Consider the following 14,552-nt stretch of genomic DNA (forward strand, 5'->3'; position numbering starts at 1 on the left):
AGTCTCATTAACAGCCATGCCACAGTGTTCTGCACTAGCTGTAGTCTCCGGGTTAGCGTCAAGGGTAGCCCCATGTAGAGAGCGTTACAGTGATCTATTCTTGAGGTGACCATAGCATGGATCACCATTGCTAAGTCGTTGTGCTCCAGGAACGGGGCCAGCTGCCATTCCTGCCGAAGGTGGAAAAAGGTGGATCTAACTGTGGCTGCTACCTGGGCCTCCATTGTAAGGGAGGACTCAAGGAGCATGCCCAAGCTCCTGACTTTAGAAGCCGGTATTAATGGCACCCCGTCAAGAGCCGGCAGATGAACCCCTCCCCCCGGACCACCCCGGCTCAGACAGAGAACCTCCGTCTTCGTCGGATTCAATTTCAGTCGGCTCAACCTGAGCCACGAAGCCATGGCTTGAAGGGCCAGGTCTAGATTTTCCGGGGTACATTCGGACTGGCTGCCCATCAATAGATAGAGCTGGGTGTCATCTGCATATTGATTACAACCCAATCCATACCTCCTGACAATCTGGGCAAGGGGGCGCATATAGATATTAAATAGTATCGGGGATAGGACTGCTCCCTGTGGCACCCCACAACTGAGAAAGTGCCTCTGGGATGCTTCCTCCCCTATCACCACCCTTTGTCCCTGATCTTGGAGAAAGGAGGCCAACCACTGTAAGGCGGACCCCTGAATCCCCACATCGGCAAGGTGGCTAGTCAGTAGCTGATGGTCAACCGTATCAAAAGCAGCTGACAGATCTAATAACAACAGCACCGCTGAACCGCCCTGATCCAGATGTCGCATGAGGTCATCTATGAGAGCGACCAGAATCGTCTCCGTCCCATGACCTGGTCGAAAGCCGGAGTGGAATGGATCCAGTGCAGAAGTGTCCTCCAGGAATCCCTGTAGCTGAGTTGCCACCGCCCGCTCTATAACCTTACCCAAAAAGGGAAGGCTTGATACCGGCCGATAATTTGCCAATACGGCTGGATCTGCAGATGGTTTTTTTAAGAGGTGTGGGAAAGATCCCTCCTACCAGGGATCTGTTGACAATACCTTGTAGTGGGTCACGTAGCCACATCTGGCTAGCTTTTATAAACCAGGACGGGCATGGATCCAACCTACAAGTCGTAGGGCGTACAGCCAAAAAGATCCTGTCGACTTCGGTGCCCCAAGTTCTTTTACTGTATCAACTTTACTGTATTAGCACTTTTATTAACTTAATTAACTAATTTTAAACCTAATCAGAATTTTAATGCTTAAATGTAATTTTGTGTTTTTTGCTTTTTTGTATAATTGAAATTTGTATGATGTTGTTAGCCGCCCTGAGCCTGCCTCGGCGGGGAGGGCGGGATACAAATAAAATTATCTATCTATCTATCTATCTATCTATCTATCTATCTATCTATCTATCTATCTATCTATCTATCTATCTATCTAACTATGGCAGGAAGGTCGCGTTGGAGCGACGAGACCTTATTTGCAAAAAAACTCGCAAAAGCCTCACAGCCTATTTCCAATTCTCTAATATTTTGTTTACCCTGTGATAGAGTTGTTAGTGACCGAATTATACTAAACAATTGTGCTGAGCGCGAAGTCACAGATGCAATTCTGGATGCAAAATAGGTATTTTTTGCAGCCTGAACTGCCATCTCATAGGTCCGCATAAATGACCTATAGGATGTTCTCGTAGCTTCGTCGCGAGTATGTCGCCATCATCTCTCTAGTTGTCTTAATTGCTGTTTCATTGATCGCAACTCCATGGTATACCATGGAGCAGATTTTGAACAAGGATGAAGAGGACGTCGGGGAGTGATCTTGTCGATGGCCGTGGAGAGTTGGTTGTTCCAAATCTCCACTAGCTCATCTAGTGAGTCACCAGAGGTCCAGGGATCCCGCATGGCCATTTGGAGTCGCAAAGGGTCCATCTGGCTACACGGGCGAGCTAAAACTTGCTCACCACCTAAACGGGAAAGGGGTGGTATGTCCACACGAGCCTTCAAGGCCTGGTGGTCAGACCATGGCACTGCCTCGGCAGAAATCTGATCCACTACAACTCCCGCCGCAAAGATCAGGTCTAGTGTGTGCCCAGCCTGGTGCGTGGGCGTTGTTATATATTGGGAGAGTCCTAGTGCTGCCATGGAAAGCACTAGGTCCGTCGCGCGAGTGGAAGCTACGTCCTCGGCATGGACATTGAAGTCACCCAGGACTATAAGTCGAGGATGCTCCAATGCCCAGCCTGCTACAGCCTCCATCAGGGACGGTAAGAAACTGGCTGGTGCGTTAGGCGGACGGTACATCAGTCAGTCCCCAACATCCCACACCAGGCCCACACACTCCACTCCCTTGATCTTTGGCGGCGGAAGCACCCTGAAGGAGCAATCCTCTCGAATGAAAAAGGCTACCCTTCCCCCCCGCCTGCTAGTCCGATCCTGGTGAAGGACAGAGAACCCAGGTGGAGCCACTTGGGAGAGAGCAACTGTCTCCCTGTCCCGCACCCAGGTCTCCGTCACGCAAGCCAGGTCCATATCCTGCTCGATAAAAAAATCCTGCAGGACTGAGATGTTATTGTTTATGGACCTGGCGTTGCACAATACCAGGGACGGAGGTGAGTGTTTCCACTTGGCCTTCCTACCTGCTATCCTTGGGAAGGGACACAGGCTGGAAGGAGAGCGAGTCCTCTTGTGTCTCAGTCTCCTTCCGTTCCAACTTTGCCTGCTTCTACCGCTAGAGGGAGGGACGGTGGCTCAGTGGTAGAGCATCTGCTTTGGAAGCAGAAGGTCCCAGGTTCAATCCCTGGCATCTCCAAAAAAGGGTCCAGGCAAATAGATGTGAAAAACCTCAGCTTGAGACCCTGGAGAGCCGCTGCCAGTCTGAGTAGACAATACTGACTTGATGGACCAAGGGTCTGATTCAGTGTAAGGCAGCTTCATATGTCCATATACTTTCCCTCCCCAGGAGCACTGGAATCCCCTGACCTGACATCAGCTACCAACGATCTTACAGAATACCAGGTCACCTATCTCAATCAACAACAACATATACAATCATGTATTCTGTTCCTCCCACCCACTCAACCTAATACTCTAATTACTGATTACTAATGCGACTTGTGACCTAGCTAAAAACTTACTCTAACCACTACTAACTATCCCAGCCAACTAAATTTTTTTTTCTTATTAAAAATTGGCCAAATTTATATCTCAACTCAATTTAGTGGGTAAACAGTCAATTAGGTCCAAATATAATCAAAAAACCTCAAATAATAATAATAAGTGGGTGGGATCCTCAGCTTTTAGCACTGTAATCCACAGCTGCAGATAATTTATTAGTTGGAGAGCAGATTTTAAAGTGCTAGCGCGCTCAAAGTTCTTGAAGTGCTAGACAGAGTTAGCATGCAGGATATTCTCAGTCTCTTTAAAGTGCCAATGCAGAGCAGAAAGTGCAGAGGTGTTGCAGAGGTAACAGAATGTAAAATCACAGTCCATCAAAGTGCTTCAAAATGCTGGTATGCAGTGTTAAAGGAGTTCTTAAGGCACCACAATGATCGTCTTTTATAAGGTGCCAATGCAAATACTAAGGTGTAATTTCTTAGATATTACATTTCTTTCCATGTCACACTCGCCACCAGGTTAGGCCAGCCCCGTCCCCCTCCAGGGCTGGGGTGCCCCAACCCCCTGGTTCTTGCACGGACTTTCCTAACACTGAGTTCTTCACCAGCTCGTTGTTCTGAAGCTCCAGTCTTCACTCCTCTGCACCCCCCCCCCACTCCCGGTCACTTTGTTCTTGTAACTCGCCACTCCCACCTCTCTCGCGACTCGGGCTCCGATTTCAATGGCAGCCTCTTGCACGGCTCCTCACTCGCTCACTCCCTTGGCTCTTTGTCCTCACCACCCGGCCAAACCGCTCACCCTGGGCCGCAACCACAGCCTCCAGCAGCCTCTTGCAGCCTCACATCTCAGTCGCAGAGCAGCGTCCTTCGCCAGCATCCTCCGCTGCACGCTCTGCTCGGTTCGGCTGGTTCCAGCCTCAGCTGATTTCTGGGGCCCCTCTCCAGCTGTTTCCTTTGCCCCGTCGCACCTCCAAGCAAGCTCTCCACTCTCCTCTCCCCCATCTAATAAGCAAGTTCAAACCGACAGACTTTATGCTTTTGTTTTATGTTGTTATGTTGTTGTTTTATGTTGTTTCCTCAGATCCTCAGCACCTAGGCTCTTACACGTGCCGCCCATCCTAGTCTTATCTCAATACACTCAATTACACTCAATACATTGGACAAAGTACACTCTGATTTTAAAATGGTGCGTTACCAATGTTCTAGGACAAATTAACAATTTTTTCAGAAACACTGTTACCTTGCAGACTTTTTTAGAGACCAGGGAGGAAGAGGAGGCTCTGCTTACCTTCTCTGGTAGCCCATTCCTAAGAACTAGAGAAATGGACCCAAAAGCCTGTTATTGGGCTACAAATGATTGTACTATCCTGTGAGATGATGCCACATGCAAAGAATTATTCTGCCTTTGATAATTAGTACATTTTGCAGATTGGTTATATCATCCCATTCTCCTTTGGAATAAAAGGCGCATGATTTTCATGAAATTCTTAAGCATGGTCAGGTGGTCTCAGAGGGTTGTCCTGTTTCTGCCTTGTAGCTTCTGAATCTGGTTTAAGATTGCAGAACAGATGTTACTACATAATTCCCAAGCTCCAGCAGCAAATCTTATGAGGGTATAGCATACAAATTGAAGCTGCACACTAGTTCCTGGTTCTGCCCTAAGAATCTCTGACCAGTGCTTACTTACAGGGATGTTTAGGGTCAGATCTGCTTAGAAATTGTGTTCCCTTATCGGTGAGTCTTAGCACTTTCTTCTATTCTTCTAGGACTGAACATAGGCATTGAAAACACTTACTGGAGCTGAATCTTAGCACATATTAAGCCTGACGGCACTTAGATATTTTCTGTTATTGTTTCATCTGCAGATGCAAGGGAATGTTCCCCGTGTCCGGAGGATTACTGGTCCAATGCTGACAGAAGTGGATGTGTACATAAAGAGGTGGAATTTCTGGGTTATGATGATGCTTTAGGAACCACATTAATTGTACTAGCTGTATTTGGTGCTTGTGTTGTCCTGGCAGTGACTGGAGTCTACATAAAACACAGGAAAACAGCTCTTGTGAAAGCCAACGATCGAGAGCTGAGCTTTCTCATTCAGTGTTCTCTTGTCATAACCTTAATGACTTCCATCCTTTTCATTGGTAAGCCAGTAGACTGGTCATGTCAGTCCCGCCAGGTATCCCTTGCTTTGGGCTTCTCCCTTTGTCTTTCCTGTGTCTTAGGAAAAACTGTCACACTTCTCTTGACTCACCTGGCCAAAAATTCAAAAGTTGCTGAGAAAGCTCGAATGCTCTTCCGGCCAATTTTCCAAAAAATTATTGTTCTCCTCTCCGTCCTAACTGAAGTTGGCATCTGTACTGCCTACCTCATACTTAGCCCACCCCGTATGTATAAAAACACCCAGTTCCAAAATATTAGAATCATTTTTGAATGCAACGAGGGCTCCATACTCTTCTTGTGCGTCATGTTTGGGTTTGATGTGTTTTTAGCCATACAGTGCTTTCTCACAGCCTTTATAGCGCGCAAGCTCCCCAACAACTTCAACGAAGCCAAGTTTGTCACCTTTGGGATGTTGGTCTTCTTCATTGTCTGGATCTCCTTTGTCCCGGCCTACTTAAGCACAAGAGGGAAGTTCAAAGTGGCTGTGGAGATATTTGCAATTCTGGCTTCCAGCTTTGGTTTGTTGGGGTGTATATTTGTGCCAAAATGTTACATCATTTTATTGAAACCTTTAAGGAACACAGAAGAAATAGTGCATGGCAAAGCTGCCACCAACGACAAGAGCGCACCACCAACCTCTGCATCATGCACCAGTGAAGTTAACAACACTACAGTCTCCACAGTTCTGGAGGATTAGACCCTTTATAGCTCTTGCCTGTTGCAAATTCCACTAGCTTTTCTGCATCTTTTCTTCCTCTGAATTGAGAGAAAACATACCTGGTTCCTATGGAAGCTGCATCTTCTGCTTCTTGCAGAATAGCACAGATACAGCATACCTCTTTGCTTGCTGACAAAATAATGCACGGTACTCCCCAAGGAGCTTTTTATTTTCATAGTAATTTATATAAATTCCAACTGTAATAGGCCAGCAGTTAAAAAAACATTTTCTTTCAAAAAGTAACCATCTCAGCCTGTGACAACTAATAGCACGAGAGTGCCTGTAATATTTTACAATAAATTAAATTACTTACAGCTTCATGTGGTGTTCTGTCAATTTGGAGCTTCAGTGGAAACATATATTTTCAGCTGATGATCTCTTGCCAGTTTCTTGAACAAAGTTCACATACTTCTGGAGCAAATGTTCTGCAATCATCTCTTGAAGTGAACATATATGAACGAACACATGAAGCTGCCTTATATTGAATCAGACTCTTGGACCAATTTTGCATGAGGCTTGTTCCGGGTGGAGAGCCCTTTTGCTCCTGGGGCTTCTCTCCATTTACACGCAAGTTGCCCCGGAGCTGCAAGTTCGCTCTTCTGCAGCAAGCAGGATCCCCTTCCAAGTCATTTCTGCTTGCCACTTGGGAATGGCACGCCAACTCATGCGAAAACAGAGAGAAGCCCCGGGAACAAAAGGGCTCTCCACTCGGAACAAGCCCTAGTGCGAAATTGGTCTTGGTCTATCCATGTTGGTGTCGTCTACTCTATCTAGCAGTGGCTCTCTGAGGTCTCAGACAGAGATTTTTCATATCACTTACTACCTGATCCAGAGATTAAACCTGAGGTCTTCTACATATAAACCAGATGCTCTACCACTGAGCTGTGAGCCCTCCCATACTCCTTCTTCATAACATGTTCCGATGTGCATGAAGTGTCTAGTGGTGATAGGCAGATGATAACCCACCTTTGAACAGCGTTTAGACAAGATGTCCATTGGCTCCTTCAAACTTTATGAAATAATGCGGTGCTTAATTTTCTGCTTGAGAACAGCAGCTATCTTGTTAGGATTAAAAGAAGCTTAGTTTAGTAATATTCTTGCATTTTACAGCATTTCTCTAGCCAGTCTCAGGTCTCTACTAGTATCCATCCTGGCCTGCTAAAATAGGATCAAGTCTTAGGACTACGATTTTGTGATTAATCTATCTAGAAGTTAGTGCAGAATTTGTAATCAAAGACCCTATGCATAATGTGACCCTCACCTGGATAGCTCAGGCTAGCTTGATCTCATCAGATCTTGGAAGCTAAGCAGGGGTTGTCCCTGGTCACTATTTGGAAGGAAGACCACCAAAGAACACCAGGGTCATGATGTGGAGCCAAGAAATGGCAAACCACCCATGAACATCTCTTGCCCTGAAAACCCCATGGGACTGCCATAAGTCAGCTGAGAATTTATGGCAAAAAAAAAAAAAGAGATAATGTGGCCTGTTGGTATCTGTTGACTGTGACAGAGCTCTGGACAGCTTCTTATTTGGCCAGATGGTAGTAATATTTTGGGTGGTCTTGGTTTTTTTTCTTTTGCTTTTATTCTGTCACCTCAAGTAGCCTTACAGTTGTCATCTTCTATTTTGACTAGGGCTTATATATGTATAAGATCCCTGAAACGAGGCAACATAATGTCATCGTTCATGTGACAAGAATCCTAGTTTAGTATACTAAGAATTACAGCACACCTTAGTATAGTAGTGTGCTGGAATCAGGACATATTTGAATCCATATCTGGCTTACTTCATGGGGAGCTTTGTGGCTCAGTGGTAGAGTTCCTGATTTGCATGCAGAAGGTCCCTGCTTCAATCTATGTGAATGTGAAAGCCTATTCTCTGTCTGAAACCCTGAAGAACCAGTCGGAATAGAAGCCACTTTATAAGATGTACCAACTATCTGTTTATAAGGCAGATTTGTATATTAATTTGTTCGTGCTGCTGGCTCAAGTGGAATCATCATGTAAACTTTCAATGCAACAGGTAAAGAATGAGTCAATGAAGACTGAGAAAGAATTCCTGAAAGGGGATGAATAAAATGTATTAAAAAAAAATTGAAACTGAAAATTTATTCTGCTCTAAAAATGAAGGGGAACTGGTGTTGGCAGAGCAACTAACACAGCAATAGTGCACAACCTAATTAAAAAGAAGATAAAAGGTTGGTTTCGGAATTGACATACTTGATAGGAAAGAGAGACAGAGATAGGTTCCTCATCTCTAGCTGACAGAGAGAGGAAGACTGAGTGTGGCACTTCCAAGAAGAAGTAGAAAATTGCCCTAAGAGTAGCCATCTGTAGACAGACGAGGAATAACACTTAACAGGAAAGATGGTGCTGACCTCACTAATTGTCTTCTTGCTGCCTCCTGCAGGGTCGTCTTCTTGTACACCAGACATTGCCCTTTCCAATAAGTGAAAACTTGTTTATTGGTGAAAACTGATTATAAGTTTTGATAGGACAAACAGTAGTACTTTTACCTTGCTGGAACACAGCACTTTTTTTGTAGCAGGAACTACCCCTGGTGTAGCCAATCCTCCAAGAGCTTACAGGACTTTTCGTACATGGCCTACTGTAAGCTCCAGGAAGTTGGCTACATCAGGGGTGCAAAGGAGTTTCTGCTACAAAAAAAGCCTTGCTGGAATGGAACATGCCATCATCCTACTGTAGTTTTTCCAATGCCATGAAGTTAGTTCATGGCATGAAGAAAACAGGATTTTTCCAGCTCCATTTACATCTGTTTCTGTTGATGTTTCTACAGGGAACAGAGTCAGTGAGATGCTGACATCTCTAAAAACAGTGTGTCTCATTTCTTATATACTTTGCATTGTATTCACTTTCAGTCGATTCAAACAGGGGGAAACAACTATTGATTTGTCTGTGAAAAGTCTTTCCTTGACAACTTAATTGGTAGAAGCAGATTGTCTGGCAGCTGGAAATGCAGTCCACACATGCACCTTCCATCGGGAATGTTTCTGTTTCCCAAAGCTAGACAAAAGCCGAAAAGATTAGCTCAGAAGTCTGCTTTGTTTCTGATTTACAGGCTGAGCAAGCAGGGCCCAATTAAATGACCACCTCATTGGTCCTCTTCTCTCCTCTCATTCATAAAGCCACCTTTCATAGTATGCCAGCATGAGTTTTTTAAAGGTAGGCCCAATCTACTGTAGCCAGCTACAGTGAGAGCTCGTTTGGTGTAATGGTTAAAAGTGGTGGACTCTAATCTGAAGAACTGAGTTTGATCCCCCACTCCTACACATGCAGGCAGCTGGTGTGACCTTGAGTCAGTCACAGTTCTCTCAGAGCTGTTCTCTCAAGAGCAGTTCTTGAAAAAGATTACCTCACAAGGCATCTGTTGTGGGGAGAGGAAGGGGGAGGAGATTGTAAGCCTCTGAGACTCCGAATGAAGGGCAGGGTATAAATCCAATTTCTTCTTCTACTGCTCATGATGGACAACCTAGCAGCATTCAATGTTGTCTTCTAACTAGGTCACCACTATGCATTCCCTGGTCTAGGTTACTGTAGATCAGTCTGAAGAAAAATGGATCACTGCTGTAAATTGAGGAAAACTCAGCTGAAGATCAAAAGTAGTTATGTCCTCACACTGGAGAAAACTAATTTTATCCAAAGCAGGAATCTCAGTTTCTCATCAGCTCCACACAACAGTTTATTTAGTAATGGCCAGGCCAGTTTTTTATGCTTTCTTCCAAAGACAGAAACACAGGACATTCTTCTGCAACAGGAATTTGATTTCTGTACCTTTTCATTTATTTGAATTACATCCTCAAGTTATTTTCTAGGTTCAGAATTTTCATTTTTACACTGTTGCCATCTACATTAATTAGAATTTGACTTGCACAAACTTCCCAGTTGTTGCCAGCTTTTAAAAAAAATTCCTTTCCTCAAAACTGCTACACAAATATGAAACAAAACAACAACACCCAGTCATTTCAAGGAAAATATATACACTTTTAAAAAAAATTAAAAGTAATTGTTCATTGGGAAGGGAAGAGTTGAGAAGTATAATACAGTCATATCAGAATTTCAAAAACGAGCATTCAACTTTCTGACTCCTAAACAAGAAAAAACTTAAAGGGGGATGCCCACAAAGTTCTAGGAAGTAGGTCCCAAAGCAGGTGGAGCCAAGAACTGGATGAATATATTCAGTGATGTACCCTGAGGACCAGGACTTTTTTGCAGCAGGAACTCATTTGCATATTAGGCCACACACCCCTGATGTAGCCAATCCTCCTGGAGGTTACAGTAGGCCCTGTTCTAAGAGCCCTGTGAGCTCTTGGAGGATTGGCTACATCAGGGGATGTGGCCTAATATGCAAAGGAGTTCCTGCTACAAAAAAAGTCCTGCTGAGGACAACACTGCTTCCATACTGTCCCACTTCCCAATCTTATTTGGAGAGAAAGGAATTTAGAAGCTCCCCCCTTGTCCTGTGTGTGGTTTTGGCAGGAAAAAGTCCTGTTCTGCTTTGAATGAACTACAGCTTGGTAACAGAGCACATCCTTTACATACACCAAGGACTCAAGTTCAAACCACAGCATCTCCAGTATCAAAGCTCCAGGAAAGATTTCTGTCTGATACCCTGCAAAGCTGCCATCAATCCAAGTAGAAAGCACTGGACTAGAGTGACCGGTAGAGCACTATATGCCAGGCAGAGGCTCCCAACACCACCAGGCCTGTCAGAGGCAGGAACAACAGGCCATTCTTTTCTGGAGGATGCCATTAGCAGCCCATGATCCCCACCGTCTGGAATGCTGATGCTGAAGACCCAACTAGGTGCTGCTGAAGGATACAGACAATATAAGAACATAAGAGAAGTCATGTTGGGTCAGGCCAATGGCCCATCCAGTCCAGCACTCTGTCACACAGTGGTAGGGTTGCCAATCCCCAGGTGGGGGCAGGGGATCCCCCAGTTTGGAGACCCTCCCCCTGCTTCAGGGTCATCAGAAAGCAGGGGGAGGAGGGAAACACCTGCTGGAAACTCCATTATTCCCTGTGGAGACCAATTCCCATAGGGTATAATGGAGAATTGATCTGTGGGTATCTGGGACTCTGCAGAAGCTGTTTTTTGAGGTAGATGCACCAAATTTGCAGCATAGCATCCAGTGCCTCTCCTCAAAATGCCCTCCAAGTTTCCAAGTTTAAATGTGACGGCCAGAACTCCCCTTGGAGTTCAATTGTGCTTGTCACAACCTTGCTTCTGGTTCTACCACCAATGTCTCCTGGATCACCCCCAAAGTCTCCTGGCTCCACCCCCAAATTCCCAGATATTTATTGAATTGGTCTTGGCAACCCTACACAGTGGCCAAAAAACAAGGTGCCATCATGAGGTCCACCAGTGGGGTCAGAAGCCCCACCAAGAATTCAGAGCATCACTTGCCCCAGACAAAGAGCTCCATTTATACCTTGCGGCTAATAGCTACTGATGGACCTCTAGCAGACCTGCTAATTTTCTTTAGTGTGGCAACTTGTTGCTGAAGGGTCACCTGGTCTTCTCTATGGATTGCCAGCCTTCCTTCAAAATAGGGTTGCCAACTTCCATGTCGGGCAATAATTTAAATAGGGATTCGAGGATTTTTGCAAAACTAACATGATTCCATGGCCTATGTGTTTAGTTGGTTGTAAAACCCCAAACTATGCTTATTCAAGGGTTGGTGGCCCTTTCTGCTTCACCTAGGGTTGCCAGGTCCAATTCAAGAAATATCTGAGGACTTTGGGGGTGGGACCAGGAGCAAGGTTGTGACAAGCAGGACTGAACCCCAAAGGGAGTTCTGGCCATCACATTTAAAGGAACCTCACATCTTTTAAATGCCTTCCCTCCATTTGGAAATAGGGGCATCTTCTTTTGGGGTTCATAGAATTGGATACTCTGGTCTAATCTTTTTGAAATGTGGCAAGTGTTTTGAGGAGAGGCACCAGATGCTATAAGGAAAATTTGGGGCCTCTACCTCAAAAAACAACCTCCCTCTCTCACACACAAACACTTACTGGGTCTGGTTCCTCCACAACTTTTACTTGCTCTGAAAACGAAAGCAAAAGAAATGGAGGGTCTGTGCTCTGACAAAACTGTTGCCGAGTGCCGACCCTTTCCCATGAAGCACTTCCTGTTTTCTGCTTCCTGCTCAACTTTAAAGGCACACATTTTAAAAATGGACTTGTTTGCAGGTTTCTAAACCTGCCTGAGATCTAGAGGTACATGGTGACTGTGGGGGTGGGGCTTCCCCCTGCTGGCCGGCTGGCTGAGGGCGGGGGGAAGCCTGTAAAACTGGGGCATCCCCTGCTGGGGACCTGGGGATTGGGAAGCCTAGGTGGAACTCTTGACATGCCCCAAGCTGACTCAGTGAAAATTCATCCATTGAACCCAGGTTCTTCAGTTAGGCCAGTGTAGCCTCAAATCTCAGCAAAGTTACAATAGATGCAAACCACCCAGCAGAGAACTTAATTCCCCTTGCCATCTCTTAATTAAAAATGATTGATTGATGTACCCAAGAGCTTTGTAGCTGCCCAGCTACACTATGGTATAAACATAAAGGACAGGGCATTTCCCACTGCCCCCTTCCTCACTTTCTAATAACCCTGAAGTGGGGGGAGGGCCTCCAAACTGAGGGATCCCCTGCCCCCAACTGGGGATTGGCAACCCTAGCTTCACCACTCTTACTATCAGCTGTGTAGGCAGGATAGTTTTGCCAGGTTTCTGAAGGTGGGCCTTTTTGTTTTATGCTTACTGACGGAGTGTTAATAGAAGGGTGATCAAAGTGACCCCTTTGCTGTGATCTATAATTTTAAATGCAAAGCCACTCAAAGAAATAAATGGACATGTTTCCCAGCCCTGCACATACATAAAACATAATTGCTGGTGTGAAATAGTTGCTTTAATAACATTTTTAAAAAATATTCTGAACTGAAAACATCTCTTTTTTCATTCCCTTAACACAACATAACATAGTAAGGTGTTTTATCTTTAAAAATCAGGTTGAAAAATGAGGATCTTGTTTGCAATGCATCTTTAAAGAAAGCTGCTGGTCTGAGTTAAAACTTGCTTCAGTGCTTATGGACAATTATCTGTTTTGGTCCTGTGCCATAAGCATACACAGAGGAAATTTGCTAACAGTATTGTATAGCCTCAAGGGAAAGAGTATCATTTCTTGACCTCAGGTACACCTAGCAATTTAACACTTGTTCTTAATCTCGGTGGAACATTGGCAAAGAAGCAACTCTGGTCTAGTATTTTCTTTCCAGGAGCATTCCCAGGGAACAAACTGGAGAGAGGCTCCAAGCTTTAAGCTCCACTGACATTACTTGTTTCATCAAAACAATGTCTGACACTATCCAGGCCTTAGTACTAAATATCACAGAATCCCTCTAAAAAGCAGTGGTGTCTTTTATGAGGTATGTGGAAATGTCTGCACTAAGGAAGAGTACTGTTTCCAAAAGAATGAATCTTGAAGACTTTATGATAACCTACACCAAACATAACCTTTTGTAGGGTTGCCAAATGTAGGTGGCACCTGGAAATCTTCCACTATTATAATCGATCTTCAAATAACCAAGATCAGTTCCTCTGGAGAAAATGGCTATTTTGGAGGTAGACTCTTTAGCATTATACATTGCTGAGGTCTCTCTTCTTCGCAGCCTCCTCTCCCCAGGTTCTACCCACAAAATCTCCAGTAGTGTTGCCAGCCTCCAGATGGCACCTGATGATCTCCCACTATGACAGTTGGATCTCTAGACAACCAGGTAGGGTTGCCAAATCCAACCCCAGAAATATCTGGGGACTTTGGGGGTGGAGCCAGGAGACACTGGGGTGGAGCTAGGGGGAGGGGGGAAACGGCGCCGGGGAGCGTGGCGAGCTGCCCCACAGCTGCCGCCTCTTCTCCACTCGCCGTGGCTGCTGAGATGGGCTCAGCCTGAGCCCATCTTGGAGGAGCAGCCACGGTGAGCAGAGTAGAGGCGGCAGCGGCGCGGCGGCCTCTTCTCCGCTCGCCGTGGCTGCTCCTCCGAGATGGGCTCAGCCTAAGCCCATCTCAGAGGAGCAGCCACGGCGAGCAGAGAAGAGGCCGCCGCGCCGCTGCCGCCTCGCCCGCTCCGCCTCTGGGGTGGAAACGGAGGGGGGGTGGAGGCGGGCCGGGAGCATGGCGAGCCGCAAGTCCGGGTCCTAGAAGGGCCCGGATTCGCGGCTCGCCATGCTCCTGGCCTGTCTCACCCTCCCCTGCGCTGCTGCCGCCTCTTGGCTGCTCCTCCGAGATGGGCTCAGCCTGGGCCCATCTCGGAGGAGAAACTGCAGTGGGATCCGCGGCTCGGCGCCGTTTCCTCCCCTCTCCCCCCGCTTCCATTTTTTGGGGGAGCGGGGGAAGAGGGTGGAAATCCTGGGGTCCCCCGCCAGGGCGGGAGGGTTGGGAAGCCTACAACCAGGATCAGTTCTGGAGAAAATGTCAGCTTTGGAGGGTGAACTCTTCTACAGCATTAAACCCCACTGAGATCCCTTATCTCCCCAACCCCAGAGCTGTCAACCCTACTTAAT

At 46.0% G+C, this 14,552-nt stretch overlaps 1 protein-coding gene and 1 non-coding gene across 3 annotated transcripts in view; both read left to right on the forward strand.

The window, feature by feature from the left end:
* The window catches only part of LOC132573394 (vomeronasal type-2 receptor 1-like), a 36,787-nt gene extending 30,550 nt beyond the window's left edge, over positions 1–6,237 (forward strand). For both annotated transcript variants that reach the window (XM_060240898.1, XM_060240897.1), the window contains exon 6: positions 4,971–6,237. In XM_060240898.1, coding sequence (XP_060096881.1) covers positions 4,971–5,962 — 992 coding nt within the window. In that variant the 3' untranslated portion in view covers positions 5,963–6,237. The remainder of the gene's footprint in view (positions 1–4,970) is intronic.
* Positions 2,735–2,801, forward strand: TRNAP-UGG (transfer RNA proline (anticodon UGG)). The gene has a single exon. It is a non-coding gene; the product is annotated as a tRNA-Pro (tRNA).
* Positions 6,238–14,552: the final 8,315 nt, after the last annotated feature.

Source organism: Heteronotia binoei, chromosome 6 (assembly GCF_032191835.1).
Source record: "Heteronotia binoei isolate CCM8104 ecotype False Entrance Well chromosome 6, APGP_CSIRO_Hbin_v1, whole genome shotgun sequence".
NCBI classification, from domain to species: domain Eukaryota; kingdom Metazoa; phylum Chordata; class Lepidosauria; order Squamata; family Gekkonidae; genus Heteronotia; species Heteronotia binoei.